At 41.7% G+C, this 26,613-nt stretch overlaps 2 protein-coding genes across 8 annotated transcripts in view; one reads left to right on the forward strand and one right to left on the reverse strand.

The window, feature by feature from the left end:
- The window catches only part of tubgcp6 (tubulin gamma complex component 6), a 61,672-nt gene extending 37,510 nt beyond the window's left edge, over window positions 1-24,162 (reverse strand). For all 3 annotated transcript variants that reach the window (XM_068059165.1, XM_068059166.1, XM_068059164.1), the window contains exons 1-7: window positions 24,045-24,162; window positions 17,309-18,156; window positions 16,087-16,250; window positions 5,077-5,287; window positions 3,871-4,044; window positions 3,121-3,242; window positions 1,053-1,128 (exon numbers count right to left, since the gene is read on the reverse strand). In XM_068059165.1, the coding sequence (XP_067915266.1) occupies window positions 1,053-1,128; window positions 3,121-3,242; window positions 3,871-4,044; window positions 5,077-5,287; window positions 16,087-16,250; window positions 17,309-18,058 (1,497 nt within the window). In that variant the 5' untranslated portion in view covers window positions 18,059-18,156; window positions 24,045-24,162. The remainder of the gene's footprint in view (window positions 1-1,052; window positions 1,129-3,120; window positions 3,243-3,870; window positions 4,045-5,076; window positions 5,288-16,086; window positions 16,251-17,308; window positions 18,157-24,044) is intronic.
- Window positions 24,163-24,401: 239 nt separating this feature from the next.
- Window positions 24,402-26,613, forward strand: part of hdac10 (histone deacetylase 10) — a 50,814-nt gene continuing 48,602 nt past the window's right edge. For all 5 annotated transcript variants that reach the window (XM_068059171.1, XM_068059172.1, XM_068059169.1 and 2 more), the window contains exon 1: window positions 24,402-24,637. The gene's annotated coding sequence lies outside the window, so the exon portion shown is untranslated. The remainder of the gene's footprint in view (window positions 24,638-26,613) is intronic.

Below are 26,613 nucleotides of genomic sequence, written 5' to 3' on the forward strand. Positions count from 1 at the left end.
CAAGGCCTTGTGGCAGACGCCCTGCTGATCAGAGTTGGGACCTGCATTAAAATATGTTAATGCCTACTTACCATGCAGGCCACAGCGATTCTTCCAACATGCTGCCATCTTTATTTTGGCAGCTGACAATGTCGCGCCTTCGAATCCCCATTTGGGGAAACGTGGCGTGACACCTGTGGAGGGGGGGGGGGGGGGGGTTCGCGGAGGAGGTTTTTTTTTCTCTGTGCGGGGGGAGATGGGAAAGCAGGGTTAGAGTGCCTTGGATTGGTCGGTGGGGGGAGTGATGGGAAAGGGTAAAGGACAAAGGTGCCGAATATTTTGAGGGGGGGGCAGGCAGGCGGTCAGATTTTTAATATAGGCATTCCAGGCAGGAAAAGGACCGAAACGTTGCGATATGCCATTGCTGGGGGGGGGGGGGGGGGGGGGAATGCAAGGGAAGACTCGTCCATTCATTTTTTAAACTTTAAAGTAACATGCCCTTTAAAAATGTAAAAGCTCATTTCGGGCTGCAAGCCCTTTAAAAATGGCGCCGGTGCCTGCGCATTTGCACTGAATGCTAACGAGCTGCCGCGTTTGAAATCGCGGCGGCTCAGTAACATGGTCCCCATGTATGCGGGCAGCATTTTTTTTTAATGCCGAGTCTTAAAATGCAGCCCGAGTACAACTACCAGCTATTACCAAGGTAATACTTATCTGACAATGACCCTCAAGATGAGAACAGATCCTTTATGCTAAATTTCATGAACTCAGCCAAGGTGGGAATAGACAGCTACAATTAGTATGCGGCTCCAGGTTACAAACAGAAAACAAATAAAAAAAGGCCACATCTCCTGCTCCTGACCACTAGTGAGTGACTCCTGCTGAAATTAAGCATGCAACTATATATGCGTGCATGTGCAGGAGACAGGATTAGGCTTAGCTGTGTTTATCATACATTTGATTGGCTAGCTGGTAATCACTGTCCTACTTGGACAACGTACTGGAGGGAAACTCAACAAAGGAGGCAACGAATGGAGAACACTGAATGAGAGCAAAAAAAGCACAGTACTTACAGTGGGGAAGGGTGATAAACTTCCTCGGTTTAATCCCAGTGCATTTGATCCTACACCACATAATTCAGACAAATACCTGCAAAGGACAGACTTACTATTCACTACTATTCCCAGCAATTGTGTCGTAACTGCTACTAGGCATGTGAAAGTCAAATTAACAATTAAAATAAATCAATTAATACACAAAGCACTTTAAACCTCCAAATTGCCACAAAAATGTTTTTAAACACAACACATTGCACCAACAGTTACAATGAAGATTTTTAATACGATTTGCTTTTGTCACCACACAAATCTCACCTCAGTTACCTTCTTCCCCAACGTTACATTCCAATACTCGAGTTATTTTTGGTAGTGATAATAGGAGCAGGAGTTGGCTAGTCAACCCCTCAAGCTTGCCCCACCATTCAATTAGTCATGGCTGATATGTACTTCAACTCCTCTTTGTCACCTTTAACTCTTATCTGGATACCCTTGCCTAACAAACATCTTTCAATCTCAGTTATGAAAACTTCAATTGACCCAGAACCCATAGCCTTTGGGGGTGAAAGTTCTGAATTTCTACTATTCTTTGGGTGAACTGTTTTATCATTAAACTCCTAAATGGCCTAGTTCACATTTTTAAGATTAGACCCACTTGTTTAGGATTGCCCCAGCAGAGAATATAGTGTTGCTGGATCTGCCTAATCAAATCTATTATTTTAAAAACATTGAATAGATCACCCTTCAATGTTTTAAATTCAAGGGAATACAAATCAAGTTTATACAACTCGTCTTCATAATTTAACTCTAATGCTTTGTATAATTCTGGTGAACTTGCACTGTACATCCTCCAAGGCTAATTATCTTTCCTGAGGTTTGGTGCCCTAAATTGAATGTAGCACTCCAGTTCAAGTATCACAGAATTATAGCACTGAAGGAGGCCATTAGGCCTCTCATGTCAGCATGAGCTCGCCGTAAGAGCAATTTACCTAGTGCCACTCCCCAGCCTTCTCCCCATAGCCCTGCACATACTTCCTTTTCAGATAACAATCCAGTTCCCTTGCCCTGATTGAACTTGCCTCCACCGCACTCTCAGGCAGTGCATTTCAGTTCTTAACCACTCGCTGCGTGAAAACGTTTTTCCTCACGTCGCTATTGCTTCTTTTACCAATCACCTTAAATCTGTGTCCTCTCGTTCTTGATCCCTCCACCAATGGGAAATTTTTCCCGATCTACTCTGTCCAGACCCCTCATGATTTTGAACACCTCTATCAATTCTCCTCTCAACCTTCTCTTCTCCAAAGAAAAAAGTCCAAACTTCTCCAATGTATCCCTGTAACTTCAGTATGTATCCTAGAGGTTATTTAAATAAATTGCCGAAATATTAAGCTATTAAAAAATATACTGAAAATATTACTTCTAATCTAATCCATTTTAATAGCTACAAATGAATTTATATATTCTTGTTGGGATCAATTCACAACTGTTAATCCTTTGGCCTGACTATTCTTGTGCACCGATACAATTCCCAAAAAGATCCACAGTTGGCAAAAGTAAAATGCCCGAGTTTAAAAATAAAAGTGTTCCATTTACCTCACACTAAATATTTTTCCAAAGTACCTTGAAAAGAGCTGTAAACACATCATTGTCATAAATTAGAATGTCGACTAAGCCTCTGAATCAGATTACTAATCATATTCACATATCTATAATTCTGGAAAGTGAGCAGATGGAAGAGGTGTAGATTGCTTTATAAAGTAAGCATTGCTCTCATATTAAGGTATCACCTAAACGTGCTTTTAACAAGGTTATACCTTTACAAGTAACATCAAACTTAATAGTAAAACATGAATATATTTTTGGTCTTGAGAACTGATAGGAAGGCCCCAAAATACAAAAAGTTAATTACACCAAATTTCACGAAAATTATTTGAATCCAAATTAGTCATCCCTGTAGAATGAAACTAATTATCAGAGATATGAACAAAGTGAAATAATTCTGCTTCGAACCTAACCAAAAGCTGGTAAACACAAACTTGAATAATTCAAGACTAACTGTAATCTACACAAAAAGAACTTCACTGACCTCAGTTGGCGCCCCAGTTTCCTGAAGAGAAAGACGATTGGTAAAAGGCTCAATGATGGAGGTGTTGACAACACACAAGCTCTATAATATTGCAGATATTTCCTCAAACCACTTGTAAAAGCCTAGTAAAAAAGCACAATAATTTGTACAATTTGTTTAGCACTTTTATTCTTATACTAGTGCATTAACATTGGCACAATTCAACTTTTTCTGTGTTCTGAAAACAATCAGACTAACATACTGTCCCACTTGTAAATTGCTGTACCCAACATTTCATAAGCATTATGTCTCTAAATTCAGTTGCAAAGCTTAGAATTTTATGTCCAAGGCTAATGTCTGAAGATTGGAAAACGATGTATAAATATCTCTATGGAACACAATAAAACTTTTTAAAAGCTTCTATTCACTCTCATCTTGAGCAGACAGGAATCTTGCTTGTATAAATTGCAAAGTTTATTTTGGTATACAGAATTCAAAATGCAAAGCATCAAGAACATAATTTAATTTTATATTTGTAACTAAATGTACTGCCAAAAATCATGTCATCAGACTAATGAGAATGTGAACTGCACCCTGTAGTTATCATATTGGTCAGAGCAACAAAGAAGGGACAGAAAAATGCACCCCAAGATGATACTTTAGTGGACTACATGGAATGATTGTCTTTCCTTGCAATAATCTAAATTAGGACTCTGTATTGATTTGTTATTGAGCATATCAAAAAAGTCTAAATATAAAATTGATTGAAACCTGGAAAACAAGTCCTTTATTGTACGTAGCGTCAAGAATCGGCTGAAGAGAAAATTGACTGAGGCGGGTGTAATATGTTCCATTTTCAGCCAATTCAGAGAGGAGGTTATACATACTCTCAGGGGAAGTTCCTGAAACATACACTCCTTGCTTCACTACAAATGCCTGGAGAGACTGAAGAGAAGAGACAGCAAAGTAAAACAGACAAATCACTTATATATTGGTTTGAATATACAAATGAATTAGTTCTCCAGTTTCAGCCTATGCTGATATTTCTAATGCATATTAATCTGTAGTTACTACATTAATACTTTGTAATGAAAGACCATCACCATTTAAAAAAAACAATTCTAATTGTTTAATTACCTTTGTATTTTTAGTACATTTTATATCGCTCAATTATTTTAATACAGTGAGAGATAATGGGTTGGATAATAGGTACATCAACCATTCAAAGGTCTGGAGTTCTGATGAGATGCAATGTAGGAAAGCTAGTATACAAACATGAGTTTTCACTCCTTTCAAGAAAATCCTGAACCAATGATACCGTAAAACAGGGTAATTTGTAGTACGGGGATTTAGATATTTAGATATCTAGGAAGATCAATAACCTTTTCATTTGTATGATTCAACAGTGGTCAGACGTGGAGATGATTGGGAAGGGGGAGGTGGGATGGTGGTGGGAGACCAAAACCAGAGGCCATAAATGTAGGGCAGTCATTGGTAGATCCAAGTAGGAGTTCAGGAGAAACCTATTTGCCCGGAGTGGTGAGGATATGACCTCGCTACATGGAGTGGTTGGGGCAAATGGCATAGATGCCTTTAAGGGGAAGCTAGATAAGCATAAAGGAGATAGGAATGGGGAAAGGATATGCTGATAGAGGTGAGATGAAGGAGGATGGAGAAAGGCTCACATGGAGCATGATCAGCAAAGACCAGATGAATTGAATGGCAGGTTGCTGTACTATGAAATTCAATGCAAAAGTCAAAAACTAGAACCTTATTCCATTTATTTAATTTTTTTTTATTATCCAACCACAAACTTTTGTTCTACAAGTATTTTACTACATTATTGTAACTGCCCACAAACATATAATGTTAAATGTAATGTTCACAAAATAGAAAATTTAAAAATACAGGTGATGATGATTGGTTCTCAAAAAACTATATTGCACCCGAACAACAATTACAATATAAATTCTCTACCTGATTCAGAAAGAAGGTCATCGATGCAACGCCAATGAGGACATTCAGGACATCTTTGACTAATTCAGATTCTTTTTGTAATGCAGTTGGTGTTGGCTGCAACAGTGTACCACCCATGATCTGTAGCTCACCTTCACGTAATTGGCAGAACTTGTCAAAAGCTTCTCGACCTGCTTCAGTGAGATACGGTTCCTCTTTTTTACCTGGAGGACTACAAAAGAAAAAAAATCCGATTCTACTGGAAGTCAATCATCTTAGTTAAATGGTTACAAAATCATAACTTTCAGACAGCTGTAATGTTTTAAAACTTTCAAGTCTGAAGTCAAGTGTGAATGGCGTAAGCTTTTTGCTATTTCTTGTAAATTTGCAGGGGCATGCTGTACATAATATAGAAAACTAACCTCTACATTCTACAGCACTAGTCACTTACACTATTAAATGCTGCTCAATAAAGGTCTGATACACATATTTTATATTTAAAAATAACCATTCAGCTTTATTTCACTTATCAGCCTGTTTGAATGTACTACCTCATGGACATAGACAAAGCATAAGAAATAAAATACTTATTTGTAACTAGCTAGAAGCTTTGAATTTAAGCCACTATTTTGTCAGCATTGACCTTATTTTCCAGAGCTGGCAGACTGCAACATTAAACCTTCTATTTGCTTCACCTGCCTATCTCTGACAGGCAGTGGGAACTGACAACAACTTGGATTACATTTCTTGCCACTCACTAAACAGCAATATACTTAGTAACACTTCCCAGTCAATGCAACATGGAATACAACATGCTATGCAATGTTATATCTTTTCCCCCCCCCCCCCCCCCCAAGAAGAATTAGCTGTGTAGAAAAAAAGAGTAACAGGAGTAAACATTTGCTGCAGTCATAAAATATAATGAAGTCTCTGCAGTATGTTGTAGTATGTGACTGATATTGCTGCTCACCCAGGTTTAAAGCCAGACATTATGATGATATTCCTTGAACCAGGCAGATACGTAGCAGAAAGCGCAAACAATACAGACTATTAATAAATGGGGGGAGGAACACTTTATTTAAAACCCTGACAGCATTAAGTAGCCACTTTTCTAATAAGGGCTCTTGGCTACAATGCAGTATATCAAGAGCTGAATGCTTAGTTCTGACACAAAATTAATAAGATGAGCTGAGCGCTTAGGCCAATACACTAATGGATCCTGGTACTTCGCTGATGCAGTTAACCTAATTGGAAACTTAATGAAGTAGAAATGCAACAATGTCCACAGGAATTTTTGTGAAAAAGAGTGCCAAAAGTAACAATTTGCCTTTAACCTACAGTATGTAAACAAAGATTTCTATTCAATTATTAACTTAATATGTTTTAAGTTATGTCTTCTTCCCCTTTACATTCTCAACCAAAAAATGGGCACAGCTTGGCAGGGGGGGGGGGCGGAGAAGAGAAGAGAGGGAGTGTCAGAGGATTTCTAGTAACCTGTCTCCAGACCTCCCTTGTTTGGGAACCAAATCCTTCAACACAGCAAACACTGAAAACTTTGCTAAGCATGACAGGAAAGGCAGATGTGAAACCACACATCATTTTGTGCCGAGGTGCACAGAATCAATATTCTATGCTTCTGATTTGTCCTACGCTGCTTTAGTAACAACAACTTGCAATTGTATAGTATGTTTGGTCAAGTAGGCTTAGGAAAGGAGTATGAGAAAGTAGAGGTGAGGCAGCTAAAGGCTCGGCCATTGATAGTGGGGCAACGAAGTGGGAACACACCAGAAGCCAGAGATATGGGGAGGCTCTGCAGGTGGAGGAAATACAGGGCTGGAGGAGATTTCAGAGATAGGATGGGGTGCGCTCATTAAAAAATATCCAATATACTGTTAAAAATATATATACAAATTGCCATATCAACTCGTCATTTTTTTGTTACTCTTTCATGGGATGTGAGCGTCACTGGCAAGGACACCATTTGTTGCCTATCCCTAGTTGCCCTTGAAGTGAGTGGTTTACTAGGCCATTTCAGAGGAAAGTTAAGAGTCAACCACATTGCTGTGGGTCTGGAATCACATGTAGGCTAGACCAGGACAGATTTCCTTCCCTAAAGGACATTCGTGAACCAGATGGGTTTTTACAACAAATTGATGAGAGTTCCTGGCACCAGTACTTAGACGAGCTTTCAACTCCAGATTTTTAAAAATTAATTAATTGAATTTAAATTCCACCAGTTGCCATGGTCAGATTTGAACCTGTGTCACCAGGGCATTAGCCTGCGCCTCTGTATTACTATTTGTGATATCACTTCGCCACTGTCTCCCCAATAAAGCATCAATAAAACAGAGAAACATGAAAATATGATATGAATTAAACACCTGGGATGTTTTGGAGCAGGTTTATATTAATCAAGAAAAAAGTGTCAACTCCAATTGAAGCTGGGGTTCCATTCTAGAGAGGGATAGAATTGAAAAGCAGAGAAATTACATTAAGCTTGTATTAAAACTTGGTTAGGCCACATGGAGTACAGTGAACCCTTCTGGTCTCCACATTATGAAGAGGATGGAGACATTGCAAAAAACGATTTACAAGAAAGAAACTAGAACTGAGAGGTTATACCTACAGGAAAGGGTGAACAGGCTGGGGTTCTTTTCTCTTAAAAAGACTGAGGGGTGACCTGATAGGGGTCTTTTAAGATATTATGACACAGTACACGTAGAGAAAATACTTCCCCTTGTGGGTGAGACAAGAACTAGGGGTCATAAATATAAGTTAGTCCGTAACAAATCCAGTGGGGAATTCAGGAAAAACTTCTTTACCCAGAGAGTAGATAGGATGTGGAACAGGGTAAAACAAGTAGTGGAGGCAAATAGCAAAAATGCATTCAAGGGGAAGCTAGATAAGCACAAGGGAGAAAGGAATATGTTGATGGGGTTAGGTGAAGAAGGCATATATGAAACATTAACAGCACAGAACAGTTGCACTGAATGGCTTATTTCTTTGCTGTAATACTTTGTAAACTGCCACAAATCAGCAAAGCTCAGCACTTTTGCTTCGTGGATATTAAAAACAGCTTTACCCCAATACTAATAGGATCTTCAAATAGCATAATGAGTCCAGGTGATCACTATCTAGAAGCTAAATTGCTTATGATCAACAATCCCAATAAGCTGCAAGGGTGCATGGCCACGCAGGAGCCAGGAAGGTACTGTGCAGACCTTGTTCCATGCTATTACACATGCACAGCTTCGCATAAAAATCAAAAAGGAGCCGTGCACTGATTAAAAGAAACTGGCTGTGCACAACTTAATTTTAAATGGAAATATTGCTTATGACTAGGACTCTAATTTGGAGGAAAGTATAGGTGGTCTGATTAGCAAGTTTACAGACGACACTAAGATTGGTGGAGTAGCAGATAGTGAAAGGGCCTGTCAGAGAATACAGCAGAATATAGATAGATTGGAGAGTTGGGCAGAGAAATGGCAGATGGAGTTCAATCAGGGTAAATGCGAGGTGATGCATTTTGGAAGATCCAATTCAAGAGTGAACTATACAGTAAATGGAAAAGTCCTGGGGAAAATTGATGTACAGAGAGATTTGGGTGTTCAGGTCCATTGTTCCCTGAAGGTGGCAACACAGGTCAATAGAGTGGTCAAGAAGGCATACGGCATGCTTTCCTTCATCGGACGGGGTATTGAGTACAAGAATTGGCAGGTCATGTTACAGTTGTAGAGGACTTTGGTTCGGCCACATTTGGAATACTGCGTGCAGTTCTGGTCGCCACATTACGAAAAGGATGTGGATGCTTTGGAGAGGGTGCAGAGGAGGTTCACCAGGATGTTGCCTGGTATGGAGGGCGCTAGCTATGAAGAGAGGTTGAGTAGATTAGGATTATTTTCATTAGAAAGACGGAGGTTGAGGGGGGACCTGATTGAGGTGTACAAAATCATGAGAGGTATAGACAGGGTGGATCGCAAGAAGCTTTTTCTCAGAGTGGGGGATTCAATTACAAGGGGACACGAGTTCAAAGTGAAAGGGGAAAAGTTTAGGGGGGATATGCGTGGAAAGTTCTTTACGCAGAGGGTGGTGGGTGCCTGGAACACATTGCCAGCGGAGGTGGTAAACGCGGGCACGATAGCGTCTTTTAAGATGTATCTAGACAGATACATGAATGGGCAGGAAGCAAAGAGATACAGACCCTTAGAAAATAGGTGACAGGTTTAGATAGAGGATTTGGATCGGCGTAGGCTTGGAGGGCCGAAGGGCCTGTTCCTGTGCTGTAATTTTCTTTGTTCTTTGTTCTACCAAATTCATGGTAAAATTTTACGGCCACAGCATTTTAAGAATCGTGAATTTCAATTTCACATTTAAATCTTCACATGCAGCAAACCATGAAAATGATCTATTTAAAAACAAAAAAAAAAGACAAAGGAGGTTTCTGGTTTCAAATGGCATTTATTGCATACACAAAACTATTGTAAAAAGCTGACTACAAACAGGTCACACTCTTTACTCACTAAAGTCAGTGGGTGAATGTCAGTATGGAGCAACCTGCAAATGTCTCTTTCTTCATTCCTAGTCTCTGCACTGTGAACACCTGTCCGTGTTTAGACACAACTCTCTCGGTGTCCAAAGTTTGCTCAAATTGTCAGACAGTGCCATGCTAGCCTTGCAAGATGGGGGATTCTGCATTCCACAGAGTTCCAAAACTGCAGCACAGGCAAAGTACAATGTGCTTCTTTGGCAATGTTTTAAGCAGGCATCTCCAGCCAACAGTTCTTGTCAAAGCCAGGAATCGCATGAAACGAGTTTAAATCCACCATCAACAGGAGCATTTGTGCAGGGTCAAAGATGCACACAGCTTTCAGAAATGCTGCAGAATAAAGCCTGGCTCGGATATAAAATTAAAACTTGATCCAGGCCCGACGTGATGGATCACAGCCAACCCGAACCCTTTCATTTCTTTTCGTACCCAACCCGAATATCCTTTATCTGTTCCGGCAGCAAGCTATCCCTGCAGATGCAGTTGTGGGGAATCAGGGCTAAGCCTGATCCCGTGACTTCCCGGAAGCAGTGTCCAGCCCAACCAGCCCGAGCCCTAATGCTGGACTCGGAATTTCGACCTGACCCGAACCCAACAGATGTAGTTGAGTCTAGTTGGTTTCGGGTCGGGTAGCCAGGCTTTACCGCAGAAGCCACTTTCTCTGCACCACTTGACTCTTCCCTGCAGCAGTATTACTGTTTGAGCTTCTTTGCCACGCATGAAAACACCTGTTGAGCACAGGTATTTAATTCAGCATCATCAGAGTGTTGCTCGTTTGACTCTGCTTCAGCTAAGAACAGTACTTCTATTACTTTATTGTAAGCTTTGGGGATTATGACATGTTGAGATTCAAACAAAGTGATTAAATCCATCAGTCATGTATCATTCTTGACAACAAACTGAACTTCCTCATTAAACTGCGCATTGTTTAGAAGGGTTACGACATCTGTTTTTGGTGTCAGTGTGAGCTCTTCTGAGACGAAGTCGGAGTAGCATTTCAGGTGAGCTGCATGATGCTGTACTGCCCCAAACCAAAAATTTCAACGTGCAATTACTGGCTCTGAAGGAAGCGCAATGTTTTGTTCCCCAATTTCAGCCGCATTTGCAATGTGTTTCCTGTACTGAAGCTTGCGGCTAGGGCAGTGTTTGAAGGTCTTTTTAATATAGCTTACCAGTTCGTCAACTTTACCAAACTTGCTCTTCCACAGCTCACTGACAAGAGAAATTATGTGTGCATTACATGTAATTTGGACAGCATTAGGCATTACATCTTGGAGCACAGATTTGAAAAATGTTGTCATACAAGTTGCACTGTCACTAATGAAAGAGATTCTTCATTGAAATCTGCACCATATTTTTGAAACAGTTTGATTATCGCTTGGGAAACTGTGGTGTAATTAACAGCTTCTAAGTAGACACAGTCTGCGAGCGCTGTTGTTGGCTTTCCTGGCTGCACATCTCTAGCCTCACCAGACATAAAATCAAACAAAACATGTAGCACATAGTTGTCTTGCACATTGGTGGACTCGTCACAAATAATTGCAAAAGACTCACATGCGTTAGTTTCCTCACAATGTGTAGCAAAAACTTCAGTAGGTAGTCCTGTCATGGTTTATTTGCACTTGGCAAGCAACGACCATTTTGCACTTTACATTGAACAAATACCTGCAGCTTTGGGTGGTTTCAAATGGTGTGTTGGCGCTTGCAAAAGCATCCATAAGCTTCAATGTAACCACCTGACTATTTTCTGAGCTTTCTGTCAACTTCTGAAAAAAAGATGAAGTCATTGCTTTCTTTTGCATGTCCATTTTCCAGCAGTACGCTGTTGAATGCTCTCTTCCTGCTGTGCTGCCTTTCAGACTTTAAGTGGTGCTGAACCATTGCTTTCTGTATGTGACCCAACAAAACATTGCAGCTTGTACAAAACAGTATACTACCATCGGCATGCAGAATTTGGCTTCCAAATTCTTTCACTCAATGTGCTGCAGTAATGGTTGCGATTGTTTTTGATTTGCTCATTCAAGCCTTCTCACTTGTCTGTTAACACTGGAGACTGCTTCACTCAAAACTGCAGCAGAAGCTCTCCCTCATCTATCAATCAGCGAGTTGAGTCTTGCGTCAATCAGTAAAACATGCAATGTTCACAAAATGGTTGATTTCACCAAGGACCTGAGATTTCAGTCTATAACGCACTTTCACAGCTGTGAATTTGGTAGGGTACTACTTATGACCACTAGACATAAATAACTTGTGATCTGACTCAAGTTTAAGGAAAGGACTCCCATCATCTCAGATTTAACTAAGAGACTCACAGTATGGCTGCAAAAGTTAGAGGAACACAGTATGAAATCTTTATATACCAGATAGATAAAAGACCATATTCAAGAAAAATCAATGGATCCTTATGATTGGTGCAGCACATTGATATGCACTCACAGCAGTAAGTCAAAGGTTTGATCGTTATTCTCAACAAAGAGCTCTTAATCTCACAAACTGTAGGCATAGGACAAAATAACCACAACCCTACATTATGATGAGAAGGGAAAAAAAGTCATTCTTTTACACCTTGATGTTACAGAATAGCACTGGGTGAGGCCTGGTAGCAGATCATCCAACCCACTGAAAACTAGTGCATGGCATGTGGAGCTGAGGGAAGAATGTAAATTAAAATAAAAATTAACAGAATTTAAAGCTATTTCTTTTATCTGCTTCAACAATGAAGTCTAGAAATTAGTCAGTAACGACGATAGGGGACCTCTATTTTAAGAGCCTACAGAAACAGTATAAATATATTTAAGAAATGGAGCTCAGATGGGAACTTCAAAATGGAGACTGTACATAGGATACAGCAGGATATAGATCGGTTGGAGACTTGGGCGGAGAAATAGCAGATGGAGTTTAATCCGGACAAATGTGAAGTAATGCATTTTGGAAGATCTAATACAGGTGGGAAGTATACAGTAAATGGCAGAACCCTTAGGAGTATTGACAGGCAGAGAGATCTGGGCGTACAGGTCCACAGGTCACTGAAAGTGCCAACGCAGGTGGATAAGGTAGTCAAGAAGGCGTACGGCATGCTTGCCTTCATCGGTCGGGGCATAGAGTATAAAAATTGGCAAGTCATGCTGCAGCTGTACAGAACTTTAGTTAGGCCACACTTAGAATATTGCGTGCAATTCTGGTTGCCACACTACCAGAAGGACGTGGAGGCTTTGGAGAGGGTACAGAAGAGGTTTACCAGGATGTTGCCTGGTCTGGAGGGCATTAGCTATGAGGAGAGGTTGGATAAACGCGGATTGTTTTCACTGGAACGACGGAGGTGGAGGGGTGACATGATAGAGGTTTACAAAGTTATGAGCGGCATGGACAGAGTGGATAGTCAGAAGCTTTTTCCCAGGGTGGAAGAGTCAGTTACTAGGGGACATAGGTTTAAGGTGAGAGGGGCAAAGTTTAGAGGGGATGTGCGAGGCAAGTTTTTTTTACACAGAGGGTGGTAAGTTCCTGGAACTTGCTGCCGGGGGAGACGGTGGAAGCAGGTACGATAATGACGTTTAAGAGGCATATTGACAAATACATGAATAGGATGGGAATAGAGGGATACGGTCCCCGGAAGTGCAGAAGGTTTTAGTTTAGGCAGGCATCAAGTTCGGCGCAGGCTTGGAGGGCCGAATGGCCTGTTCCTGTGCTGTACTGTTCTTTGTTCTTTTGTAATACAGGCCCAGTTTCCCCAGTCTCTCTTCATAGGACAGTCCCGTCATCCTGGGAACAAGTCTGGTGAACCTTCCTTGCACTCCCTCTATGGCAATAATGTCTTTGCTAAGGTCAGGGGACCGAAACTGCACAAAGTACTCCATGTGCGGCCTAACCAAGATTCTATACAATTGAAACAAGACTTCGCAACTCCTGTACTCAAATCCTCTTGCGATAAAAGCTAACATCCCATTGGCCTTCTTAATTGCTTGCTGCACCTACATGTTAGCTTTCAGTGACTTATTGACAAGGACACAAAGGTTCCTTTGTACATCTACACTTTCTAATCTCTTACCATTTAAGAAATACTCTGCACATCTATTCCTCCTACCAAAGTGGATAACCTCACACTTTTCCACATCATATTCCATCTGCCATGCTCTTGCCAACTCACTAAGTCTGCTCAAATCCCCTTGAAGTCACTTTGCATCTTCCTCACAACACACATTCCCACCTAGTTTTGTGTCATCTGCGAACTTGGAAATATTACATTTGGTCCCCACATCCAAATCATTGATATATATCATGAACAGCTGGGGCCCATGCACTGACCCTTGTGGTACCCCACTAGTCACAGCCTGCGAGATTTTGACCCGTTTATTCCTACTCTCTGTTTTCTGCCCATTAACCAATCCTTAATCCATGCCAGGATATTACCTATCACAAGTGCTTTAATTTTGCTAACCTCCTGTGGGGGTCTTTATCAAAAGCCTTCTGAAAATCCAAGTATACTACGTCCACCAACTCCCCTTCATCAATTTTGTTAGTAACATCCTCAAAAACTGCCACATTTTCGTCAAACATGATTCCCATTCATAAATCTATGTTGACTATGCCCAATCAGATTATTATCCAAGTGTCCATTTATCATATCCTTTGAATAGATTCTAACATTTTCCCTACTACTGATAAGGCTAACAGGTCTGTAGTTCCCGGTTTTCTCTCTCCCTCCCTTCTTAAATAGTGGGGTGACATTTGCTACCTTCGAATTTGCAGGAACTGTTCCAGAATCCGTAGAATTTTGGAAGTTGATCACCAATCCATCCTCTATCCCCATAGTTACTTCTTTCAACACTCTGGAATGTAGAATATCAGGTCCTGGGGAGTTATCAACCTTCAGCCCCATTAATTTCTCCAATACAACCTTCTTACTAATATTAATTTCCTTGAATTCCCCCTAAATCCCTTGGATCTCTAATTCTGGGAGATTTCTTGTATTTTCCTCAGTGAAGACAGACAAAGTAATCATTTAGCTTCTCTGCCATTTCTCTATTCCCCATTATAAATTCTCCTGACTCGTAATGGACCCACATTTGTCTTTGCCAAATGCTTCCTTTTTATGACCCTATAGAAGCTTTTACAGTCCATTTTTATGTTTTTTGCTCGTTTACATTCATATTCTATTCTCCCTTTCTTGAGCAGTTTCTTGATCTTCCTTTGCTGCATTCCAAGATCCTCCCAAACCTCAGATTTACTACTATTTCTGGCAACTTTACAGGCCTTTTCTTTTTCTTTATACAATCCTTAACTTCCTTTGTTAGCCACAGTTGACTGCCTTTAGTTTTGGGGGTTTTGCACCTTGAAGGAATGTATATTTGCTGTAAACTATGCAATAATGCTTGAAGACTCTCTTGTCTATGCACTGTCATACCTTTTAATGTATTTTCCCAATTCATCTCAGCCAATTTGCCCCTCATACGTTCATAATTTCCTTTGTTCAAATTTAACACCCTGGCTTCAGAGTGAACAACCTCACTTTCAAATGATGTAAAATTCGATATTTTGGTCACTCATCCCTAAAGGTAGCCCAGTTATTTGAACAGTAGATTTTCCTATGCATATAAGCTTGTAGGTTGCAAATCAGATGGCCTGAATTAATGTCTTACATGTTATGTAATTGTGCCAAATGTGTTCAATACCTTAACTGCCTAGCCATCGAGAAGAATTTGATTGAATGGGTCTGTTTTGACATTAAAATTAAAGATGGATAACTACAGAACAGTACTGGAGTCTACAATTCCTGCCTTGACAATGTCTCCAGTACTAACGGGTTCTGTGCGAGGTCAATTTTCACAATTTAGATTACAGACTCAGTTAAAAGCCATTAAAAAAGCAGTTTATCGCATAAATCAATTATTATACAATAGAACCCTGCCATTCGTCTCTGCTTCTGTGTAATTTTTATTTCTAAATAATTTTATTATTCTAACTAAAACATTAATCTGACCTTGTGGAGCAGTCAGGGGAATGTGGTGGACATAGTCTCCTGTGCATTGTTGAAGGAGAACTGCTGGTCCCAGTACATGCTAACCCACTCATGGTATTCATTAAGTGGGCAAGTCTCAGTTCATAGGAGACTCAGTCTGCTTGTGGAATCTGTTTTGTTTGAGAATACAAATGCTGAGAAAGCCCCAAGGATAGCAATGATATTTGACATAATTGAGCACCATTTTGCACCTACAGTTAATGCACAAAATAAATTAATGTTGAATGGGAAGCAGCCTGTTCTAGTTGGTATTGTGATTCAATCCTACACATTGCCTCAATTGCACTTATAAATTATCAAACTCAATCTAACCACATAAAGCACTGCTTCTGTGTGGTTACCAGGTAATTGTGAGAAACCTCTCGTCCTTGTTGTAAATGTTTATGCAGTTACATTAATTGTTGCATGATCAAAATACAGCATTGAAAAATACAGAAACAGCTACCAACAAAATCCATCTTTTACTTACCACCCAATTAGTTCCCAACATCTATACTTGCTGGGTTCATAAGTAAGCACTGCATTCCAAAGATCAATGTCAGGGGATGTACTGGGCTCTGACTGGGAATCTGGAGTAAGATTGGACGCTGACTGAAATCCTTCATCTTCTGACTGGTCAATGCTTTGAGGAACCTATATGCATATACAGTATTAAACTTCATCTTGCAAAAATTATGCAAAGTGCAAAAGTATTGTTAGTGATAATTTAAAAATTAGTACAAAATTCAGTTCCTCAAGTAACATGGTGTCAAAGACCACAAACTCAAAATTCTTAATGTGTTAAATGACGCTCACTTCCTTCCAAGATTTCAACTATATATGCAATAAACTATTACTTCTGTTATTTAAAAAAGATTAAATGATCAAAATATAAAAACTGAATGAGGAATTAAGTTACTTCAGTTACAATTATCAATCTAGATCAATAGAAAAATTTGGAGCTGGGATAATGCACACCTCAGATAATCGAATTACAAACAAACCATAGATGTAAACAAAGATATTTTTTCAAATATTGACAAATCAGAGAAAATGGTAATCGCAAGAAAAGATCAAACATTAATTTGTGAAACGGAACCAATTAGCTCAAGGTAATTCCTGCATTTCATTAGCACACTAAATATATATTTTCTCTGCCTCCCCTCTCCAGATACTACAGTTTATTTGTTCACACCATTTGTCAACAGACCCACTGATGCTGGCTGAGTAGCTGTTTTCCTGCCTTCAGACCAGGCATGTTGGGTTTCCAACATGCTATCAGCAAATGAATAAAAACAAAAAGACTTCTCTTAACAGCCAAGACAATCTGGCTCTCAACCTTGTTTTTCTGAATGCATTTTTATGGCTTTAGGATGAGTCATGTTAAAAATTAAACAACTTCCAAGATTGCACTCTTCTGAAACATATTGTGCTAGTGTGTGTGAATGATGGGTAGATGGCTTGAAACTTCAATTTTCATTCTTAAAAGAGGAATATTTCTTGAATCAAAATTGTTTGTGCTGATTTCCATTAGTTTACACAGGATTTCACATTCCATTGTACGTTAATGAGATCTGCAGAAAATTTGAGTAAATTAACAGCAAAACGAGTGCACGAATAGGTATAATTTCAGATGTAATGTCTTAATTACACCTCCACAGGAAATTTCATCTAATATTTGGAATGTTAATAATACTTTTTGTTTCACATACCCTAATTTTAAGCCCAGTCATATCCACATTATCCGGCACTGCAGGCAAATCCAACTTAATTTCCATTTCGCAAGTACGGCTACGTACTAGTGCACCAAAGAGCGATACTCGCGTATCTTTCTCATACTTGTCACCAGCTAAGTAATTATGGGAGAATAGTCCAATGCCAGGTAATCCAGTGCCAGGTTTTGCATCCATTAACTGAAGGGTACGTTGTACACTATCATGAAATTGCAAGTCCTCACTGGAAATGAAGGATAACAGACCTGATTCAAACAGGCTCACGTCATAGTGGTCATAGCCCTGAAGTTTTACATTTCTCCCAACATTTTTATTGTTCAAGAAATAATCCCTTTTCTGTGGCTGAAGTGGATACGGTCCAGTTCCTGCAAGCTCAATCAGAAGCGTCAGAACAGAGTTCAGATCAGTCTGTGGCATACATGTTGATTTCTCTAATTGCTCTGTAAGTTCCTCCAATTGATCAGCTTCCACGCCCATGCCAGCCACCCTCAAATTGAAAGACAGCATCAAAATTTTGTTTTTCACAGGTAGCTTGCTGATATCAGACTGAGACTTTGGCGCTGCTTCATCTCGGAAAAGATTTACAAATAGTGTATTGTAAGCGACTCTTTTTAATTTTTCCTTGAATTGTTTTCGGTTGAACCTTCTTTTTCCCAAGTAGCACTTCCATGATAAGCCCGTCATCTGGGCTTCACACAGGTTTTCAAATAACTGGGTAATGCTTGTCATTGTCGTTTCAGAAATGTCAAACACGTCAGATATGCCAAAGTTGAATAACTTTGGCCCTCAGATCCAGCACGGACGACAGTGCAGGTTTTCCTTCGAGCCTGAGGGGAAAGGAAAAAAAGAAAAATTCTGAAACATTACAGTGTAACATTAAAACATCACTGCATTCAAAAAAGGTTCTTTCAGCTTTTAATAAAGAATATTTTGCTTTTTATTTCATTATTTTCTTCCAATTTGTGCAGAAACTGAAGATGGGTAGCTTTGACTTCTTAAATCGAGTTGGACGGCTAAGGACCAATAGCAAAAAACCTAACCGAAAACTCTACACTCAAAATGAACCCGCAAGAATACTTCGTTGAGTATCACTTTACCAGTTTAATATAATTTAAACTGCAATTAAAGATGTAATAATTCAAAAGAGTTGCTCACTAATTTCTTCCTTCTAACTAGTCCTATGATCAGAAGTGATCATATATCTTATCTCTTTCTTCGTAAATTCTCCATATTTTATTATGCCAATATATAGTGAAAAAACTATGACTGCCATCAGAAGACAGCCATGATTGCCATCACAAACTTGAATAAATCTTTTAACACTCAACTACAAAAAACACAGCCAATACAATAGAATGAATGAATCAAGGTGGAATGAGTTTGTGAAGAAATACAGTCTGAAAGTTTATGTCACTTCACCCTCAGTTATTTTCTCAACTTTAAAACACAGACCAAACTTGGCATGCCTTAAAATAAGTTGCACTCCAACCACTCCACTGCAGCAATTACAAACCAACTAAAACACTGAAATATACCAAAATAGCAGGATACAAGTCAGAGGAAGTCACGTTCAAATGTATGGAGTACTAGTTCAATCACACCTTGCGTACTTTGTCCAGTTCGGGTCACCAAAATACAAGAGACAATTTCAAGCACTGGAACAGTTCAGGAAATATTAAGGAGCTTGATCCCTAGAATTGGACGTCAGAGCTGTGATCCTGAGCTTTGAAAGGAAGGGAGAGCAAGAGCGAGAGCGAGTAAGAGTAGTGAACAGACTGCAAAACATAAATTAGAATATTACTAAATTTTAAGAGAAGGAAAAAGAAACAGGTGTAAACTACTAAAAGATAATGCAAGACTGATAACAAGAAGCCCTTTGTCATAGAATGAGCAATTAACATAGTACACAGACTACCAAATAGAGTAGAGAAATTGAGATGCTGCAATGGTGCAAGGTCATCTTTCCAGATGTTCAACTAAGATGAGTCAAATGATCATGTTCATCCATATTTATTTTGTAATACCATTCTAACTCAGGTCAGTTATTGTGTTAGCAGTGAATGATGCTATCGATAATTCTCTACTATGCACTCTCATCATTAGAATTAAGTAGTAATCGCACGACACGGTTTCCTCCTCAGGTCGTGCTAAAAATGTGTTCGACATGTACAGTCCAACAGGTACAAATCCCGATATGTGCTGAGCTGGTTACTCACCCACAACATTTGTAGGGGGTGAGGTGCTACAGCTGAATTCTGCATCTCTAGATGAGGGAAAAGGAAAGCAGAGGTGGTGGTGGTTGCTGGGGGTGGAAGACAAATGAAATCAGCAAGCAGTCCTGATTATTAATCAGGATTCTGGTGTGCCTGCATAGAGCAGGCAGCTTGGCGATGATGGCCCTTTCTCCAGGTTTACGCTCACATAAAGGGTCGTTCCCTTGGCACACACTGAACTTGTCATCTCAGAACTCATTGAAACAAATGGAAGTCTTCCTTGATCCCGAGGGACGACCCAAGAAGTTTCCCTTGGATAAAGTGACAGACAGCTATTCCCCAGAAGAGTAAATGCCGTCATGGCAACAACAGTAGAAATAGTTGAACTAGAAGTGAACGTTATCAGCAAAATATTGCACTGTCAGTGCTCAGCAATACAAATTAAACTTCCAGATGAGAGCTACTTCTATAATTTTCCGAATAAGAAATGAAATAAAATTCATCACTTTCATACAAATCACAAGTCACTTTCAGAAGTTTTCTATTTTGTTGTGTTCACCCCAACACCCATTATTAGTAACAAAGGATACAACTAAACCAGCCGCATAGCTCCGAGGTCATTACACATTTCAAAATACCACTGACATTGCCACCCCCATCCTTTGGATAACTCACCTCCCTTCCCTGGGTGTATCTATATAATTACATATATTATAAATCTCTTCTTCTTTGGCCTCCTTGTTTCAAGAGACAATGGGTAAGCGCCTGAAGGAAGTCAGCGGTTTGTGGAGCACCGCCTGGAGTGGCTATAAAGGCCAATTCTGGAGTGACAGACTCTTCCACAGGTGCTACAGATAAAATTGGTTGTCAGGGCTGTTACACAGTTGGCTCTCTCCTTGCACTTGTCTTTTTTCCTGCCAACTGCTAAGTCTCTTCGAATCACCACTCTTTAGCCCCGCCTTTACGGCTGTCCGCCAGCTCTGGCGATCACTGGCAACTGACTCCCACGACTTGCGGTCAATGTCACAGGACTTCATGTCGCGTTTGCAGACATCTTTAAAGCGGAGACATGGACGGCCGATGGGTCTGATACCAGTGACAGCTGGCTGTACAATGCGTCCTTGGGGATCCTGCCATCTTCCATGCGGCTCACATGACCAAGCCATCTCAAGCACCGTTGGCTCAGTAAGGTGTATATGCTGGGGATGTTGGCCACCTCGAGGACTTCTGTGTTGGAGACACGGTCCTGTCACCTGATGCCAAGGTTTCTCCGGAGGCAGTGAAGATGGAATGAGTTGAGACGTCGTTCTTGTCTGACATACAGTGTCCAGGCCTCGCTGCCGTACTGAGGACATAGGCTTGAAACACTCGGACTTTTGTGTTCCGTGTCAGTGCGCCATTTTCCCACACCCTTTTGGCCAGTCTAGACATAGCAGTGGAAGCCTTTTCCATGTGCTTGTTGATTTCTGCATCAAGAGACAGGTCACTGGTGACAGTTGAGCCTAGGTAGGTGAACTCTTGAACCACCTCCAGAGCGTGGTCGCCAATATTGATGGATGGAGCATTTCTGACGTCCTGTCCCATGATGTTCGTTTTCTTGAGGCTGATGGTTAGGCCAAATTCGTTGCAGGCAACCGTAATCCTGTCGATGAGTCTCTGCAGACACTCTTCTGTGTGGGATGTTAATGCAGCATCGTCAGCAAAGAGGAGTTCCCTGATGAGGACCTTCTGTACTTGGGTCTTCGCTCTAAGACGGGCAAGGTTGAACAACCTGCCACCTGATCTTTTGTGGAGGAAAATTCCTTCTTAAGACATGAACGCATGTGAAAGCAGCAGGGAGATGATCCCAAACAGTGTAGGTGCGAGAACACAGCCCTGTTTCATGCCACCATGGATAGGAAAGGGGTCTGCTGAGGCACCGCTATGCTGAATTGTGCCTTTCATATTATCATGGAATGAGATGGTGATGATATTTAGTAGTTTTGGTGGACATCCGATCTTTGCTAGTGGTCTGAAGAGACCACGTCTACTGACGAGGTCAAAGGCTTTCATGAGATCTGTGAAAGCAACGTAGAGGGGCATCTGTTGTTCGCGGTATTTCTCCTGTAGCTGGTGGAGGGAGAAGAGTAGGTCAATGGTGGATCTCTCCACTCGGAAGCCACACTGTGCCTCAGGGTAGACATGCTCAGCCAGCTTCTGGAGTCTGTTTAAAACGACTCGAACAAAGACTTTCCCCACTATGCTGAGCAGAGAGATTCCATGGTAGTTGTTGCAGTCACCACAATTACCCTTGTTCTTAGAGAGGGTGATGATATTAGCATCGCGCATGTCCTGTGGTACTGCTCCCTCATCCCAGCACAGACAAAGCAGTTCATGAAGTGCCGAGAGTATAGCAGGCTTGGCACTCTGGATTATTTCAGGGATAATGGCGTCCTTTCCAAGGGCTTTTCCACTGGCTAGAGAATCAATGGCATCACTGAGTTCCGATTTTGTTGGCTGTTCATCCAGCTCATTCATGACTGGCAGAGACTGGGCTGCATTGAGGGCGGAATCAGTGACATTTTCCCTGGAGTGCAGTTCTCGGTAGTGCTCCACCCAGCAGTCCACTTGCTGGCGTTGGTCAGTGATTGTGTCCCCTGATTTAGATTTGAAGGGTGGGGGGGGGGGGGGGGGGGGGGTGATCTTCTTGATGGTTGGTCCAAAAGCTCTCTTGATGCCATCCTCTGATGTTTCCAGTGTCACAGGCCAGCTGAATACGACTGCATAGGTGTTGCCAGTAGTCATTTGCACAGCACTTCTGGCTACTTTAAGTGCTACGGATGTTAACTTGTTGGAGGCTTCCTTGTAGTTCAACAGTGCAGTGCGCATAACGGCTATGACAAGTTCCAGCTCTTCAAAGTGAGATTGAAACCAGTCTGCCCCTCACGTTTGCCATAGGTGGTCATTGCTGAGTCATAGATGCCGTCTCTTAGTCTCTGCATCCCCTGCAGGAGCGTTTTGAAGGGCTTTTTCAAGTGAATTTAGAAACTTATGTAACAGCTGTGGATAAGAAATTCTCTTCATGTTGATGCACAGGAGGCCCTTCTGCTTGGAGTGATGTAGCTTCTTTGGTTTGAGTTTAACTTTGCTGCACACCAGGGAGTGGTCAGTGTCGCAGTCCGCACTGTGGAAGCTGCGTGTGATTTGAACACTTTTTATAGAGGGTCGCCTTGTGACGATGAGGTCCAGCTGGTGCCAACGACTTGATCTTTGGTGTCTCCATGAAACCCGGTGACAGGGTTTAGTATGAAAGAACGAGTTGATGATGCAGAGGTTATGATAGGTACACAATTCCAGCAGTCTCTGCCCATTCTCATTCATCCTTCCAAAGCCATAGCGCTCAAGGCAGGAGGGCCATGAGTCATGGTCGGCCCCAACCCTGGAATTAAAGTCCCCCAGCAGGAACAAATATTTTGTATTAGGAATGCTACTAATGATATTACGGAGTTCCTCGTAGAACTGGTCTTTAGCTTCAGGTGGGGAGCAGAGTATTGGAGCATAGATGCTGAGTAGGTGTACTGGGCCAGAGGCGGTGAACAGTTGGATGGACTGTATGCGTTCCGAGCCATTTGAAGATGGCTCTAACATGCTGAGCAAAGAGTTTCTGATGGCGAAGCCCACTCTATGCTGTCTTGGTTCTTCAGGATCCCTACCCTACCAGTAGAAGGTGTAGTCTTGCTCTCTTAAGGATCCGCTCGCAGGGAGGCGTGTCTCCTGAAGAGCTGCAATGTCCACATTGAGTCTAGTGAGCTTGTTGTTAATGATGGCGGTCTTCCGAGAATCGTTGATTTGTGTAAGGTCTTCTGATAGGCCAGGATACATAGTTCTGACGTTCCAGCTTGCAAAACAAACGGCTGGTACCTTCTTTCCTTTTTTGGCATGCTGTTTGGTGCGGTGTTACAGTCCACTTATCGGGCAATGACTCTGAGCTCCAAGCACCCATTGAAGCAGGTGGACTGTGGCGGGCCAGAACCTTTCTGACCGGGAGCTGCCCGGTTTGAGGCGGGCAGTAGCTGTCCAGTGAGATGTAAAGATCAAAGGCAACCCGTGGCACCCAATCTCCACGCCAATTGAGCTGGACTTATAACCCGTAACTGCTACCTTCCGTGTTGTTTCAGTCGCTGTGAGGCAACTAAGGAGTGACCTCTCCAAGGTGCATGTCTGGGCGGAATGTATGGAGATTGTGAGTTCCCCAAGCGTCCAAACCCTCGTCAAATATATATATACATAATGCCTGGATATGATTATTCAGCACAGAATTTAAAAAAGATAACACGGACCCCAGCTAAAAGCAGCTTCGCTCCGTCCATTACATGCAGCGGTTAACCGAAGTAGATATTCTCACCTGGAGGATGAGACAGCACAGAAAGAAGCCATCGGCCCATTGAACCTGAATGGACAATGATACTTCACCTGAATATTAAAGAAAACCGGAGACAATGAAAGTTGCCGCTCGAACTAACCTGCAACAAACGCACGTACAATCCTCCCCTTCTGGATACAGCTGCCAGCCCTCTCACCAACCTCAGCACCACATCCTACCATCGGCACAGACCCTGCGCCATCCGCTCCAAAACCGCCCCTAACTTCTGCTCAGCCAACCTAACCTTCCCGCGCTGCCTCGCCATTGGACACGCGTAAGATGTTCGCGCTCTGTATGGCTGGTCGTGCTGTCAATCATAGGTCACTTCCGCTATGAAGTTCGGTTGGCCCGAAGCCGCCACCGGATGTTTTGACCTCAGATTTCCAGCATTCGCAGTATTTTGCTTTTATTTCATTATACCGGATGTTTTGACCTCAGCGACCTCGCAATCTCATTGGCCCGGCGGCCGGGGCGGCCCTGCGCATGTGTGCTCTCCTCTGCTTTGGGATAAATTGCCCTCATTGCCCAGCAATCGGATTTTATTCTGTATTCGTCCCTGATTTCCTTCCTTATGATTTTTCCCTCCCTGTGACCGTCAGTTGCATCACCAAAATCACCATTTTGAAGTGTTGTCAGGCTGCAGTTGTGTTCTACGGTGTTTGCTCTGTTGAGTTCAGAGCTGCACAATTTACGGTAAAGTCACATACTTCTTTCCATAGTTGCTAATTTTTAAAATACCAGTATTGTTAGTTGATAACAAATCTATTTGGAAGTTTGGTGATTTCTTTAAAAAAAATTCTGTTCTCCAGAAAATTATGTGACGTTCACTGTCACATGATTCTTTCTTGGATCACAGAGATTATAGTTCAGGTGAAATCCACAAATATACATATTTTTTTTCTAAAGTTACAAAATTGGAATAGCATTTGATTTTAATTTCCTAATTTTGGTCCTTAAATTTAATCTTATTTTGTGTAAAGAAAATGATGTTACTACAAAATTAATTCCGTAGTTATCCATTCATTAATTTGAGTGTTTGACCCCATCATAATGTTGTAAATCCGATTGTTAGCCATTTTCACTTTAAAACAGCTTTCGATAGTCAACTTTAATTCGATAAACTCTAACAGCATAAATAACAACTAACGGTTAATTCCACTTTTCACTTTTTGAGAAAATTTGGTGTTAAATTCGGATATTAAGATTCGACAGTAGCGTTCAATATCCAGAATGTTCTCTTGACGAATAGCGCCTGATCGGCTGAGTGCTTCCATTGTTCCGTATTTTTAAATTAAAATATGATGTTCTGCTAACCTCATTTCATAAGTGCATAGTAGTGAATTATGATTGACATGTTGAGGTCCTTTCTTAAGTGCATTACGACTAAACAATTAATGAAGGTACCCCACCAGCATTCAGATCACCAGAGGACAATGGTGGGAGCTGATGAAATGTTTTATTACCTGCACCCCCTTCCCCCGCCCGCTCCTCCCTCGTGCCCCCTCCCCCTTCCAGCTCACCCCACTCGCACCCCCTTCTCCCCCACCCCCTCGCACTATAACTATATGTCCTGGCATGTCGGATGACCTTACACAAATCAACGATTCTCGGAAGACCGCCATCATTAACAATGAGCTCAGTAGACTCAATGTGGACATGCAGCACTTCAGGAGACACGCCTCCCTGCGAGCGTATCTCTAAGAGAGCAAGGCTAGACCTTCTGGCAGGGTAGGGATCCTGAAGAACCAAGACAGCATGGAGTGGGCTTCGCCATCAGAAACTCTTTGCTCAGCATGATAGAACCACCCTCAAATGGCTCGGAACGCATACTGTCCATCCGACTGCTCACCGCCTCTGGTCCAGTACACCTACTCAGCATCTATGCTCCAACGCTCTGCTCCCCACCTGAAGCTAAAGACCGGTTCTACGAGAAACTCCATAATATCGTTAGTAGCATCCCCAATACCGAACATCTGTTCATCCTGGGGGACTTTAATGCCAGGGTTGGGGCCGACCATGACTCATGGCCCTCCTGCCTTGGGCGCTATGGCATTGGAAGGATGAATGAGAATGGACAGAGACTGCTTGAGTTGTGTACCTATCATAACCTCTGCATCACCAACTCGTTCTTTCATACTAAACCCTGTCACCAGGTTTCTTTGAGGCACCCAAGATCATGTAGTTGGCACCAGCTGGACCTCATCGTCAGAAGGCAAGCCTCTTTAAACAGCGTTCAAATCACATGCAGCTTCCACAGTGCGGACTGCGACACCGACCACTCCCTGGTGTGCAGCAATGTTACGCTCAAACCAAAGAAGCTGCATCACTCCAAGCAGAAGGGCCTCCAGCGCATCAACACCAGCAGAATTTCTTATCCACAGCTGTTACATAAGTTTCTAAATTCACTTGAAAAAGCCCTTCAAAACACTCCTACAGAGGATGCAGAGACCAAGTGGGCCCACATCAGAGACGCTATCTATGACTCAGCAATGACCACCTATGGCAAACGTGTGAAGCAGACTAGTTTAAATCTCACTTTGAAGAGTTGGAACCTGTCATAGCCGCTAAGCGCATTGCACTGCTGAACTACAAGAAAGTCCCCGGCGAGTTAACATCCATAGCACTTAAAGCAGCCAGAAGCGCTGCACAAAGAACAGCCAGTAGCTGCG

Source organism: Heterodontus francisci, chromosome 27, assembly GCF_036365525.1.
Source record: "Heterodontus francisci isolate sHetFra1 chromosome 27, sHetFra1.hap1, whole genome shotgun sequence".
Taxonomy (NCBI): Eukaryota; Metazoa; Chordata; class Chondrichthyes; order Heterodontiformes; family Heterodontidae; genus Heterodontus; species Heterodontus francisci.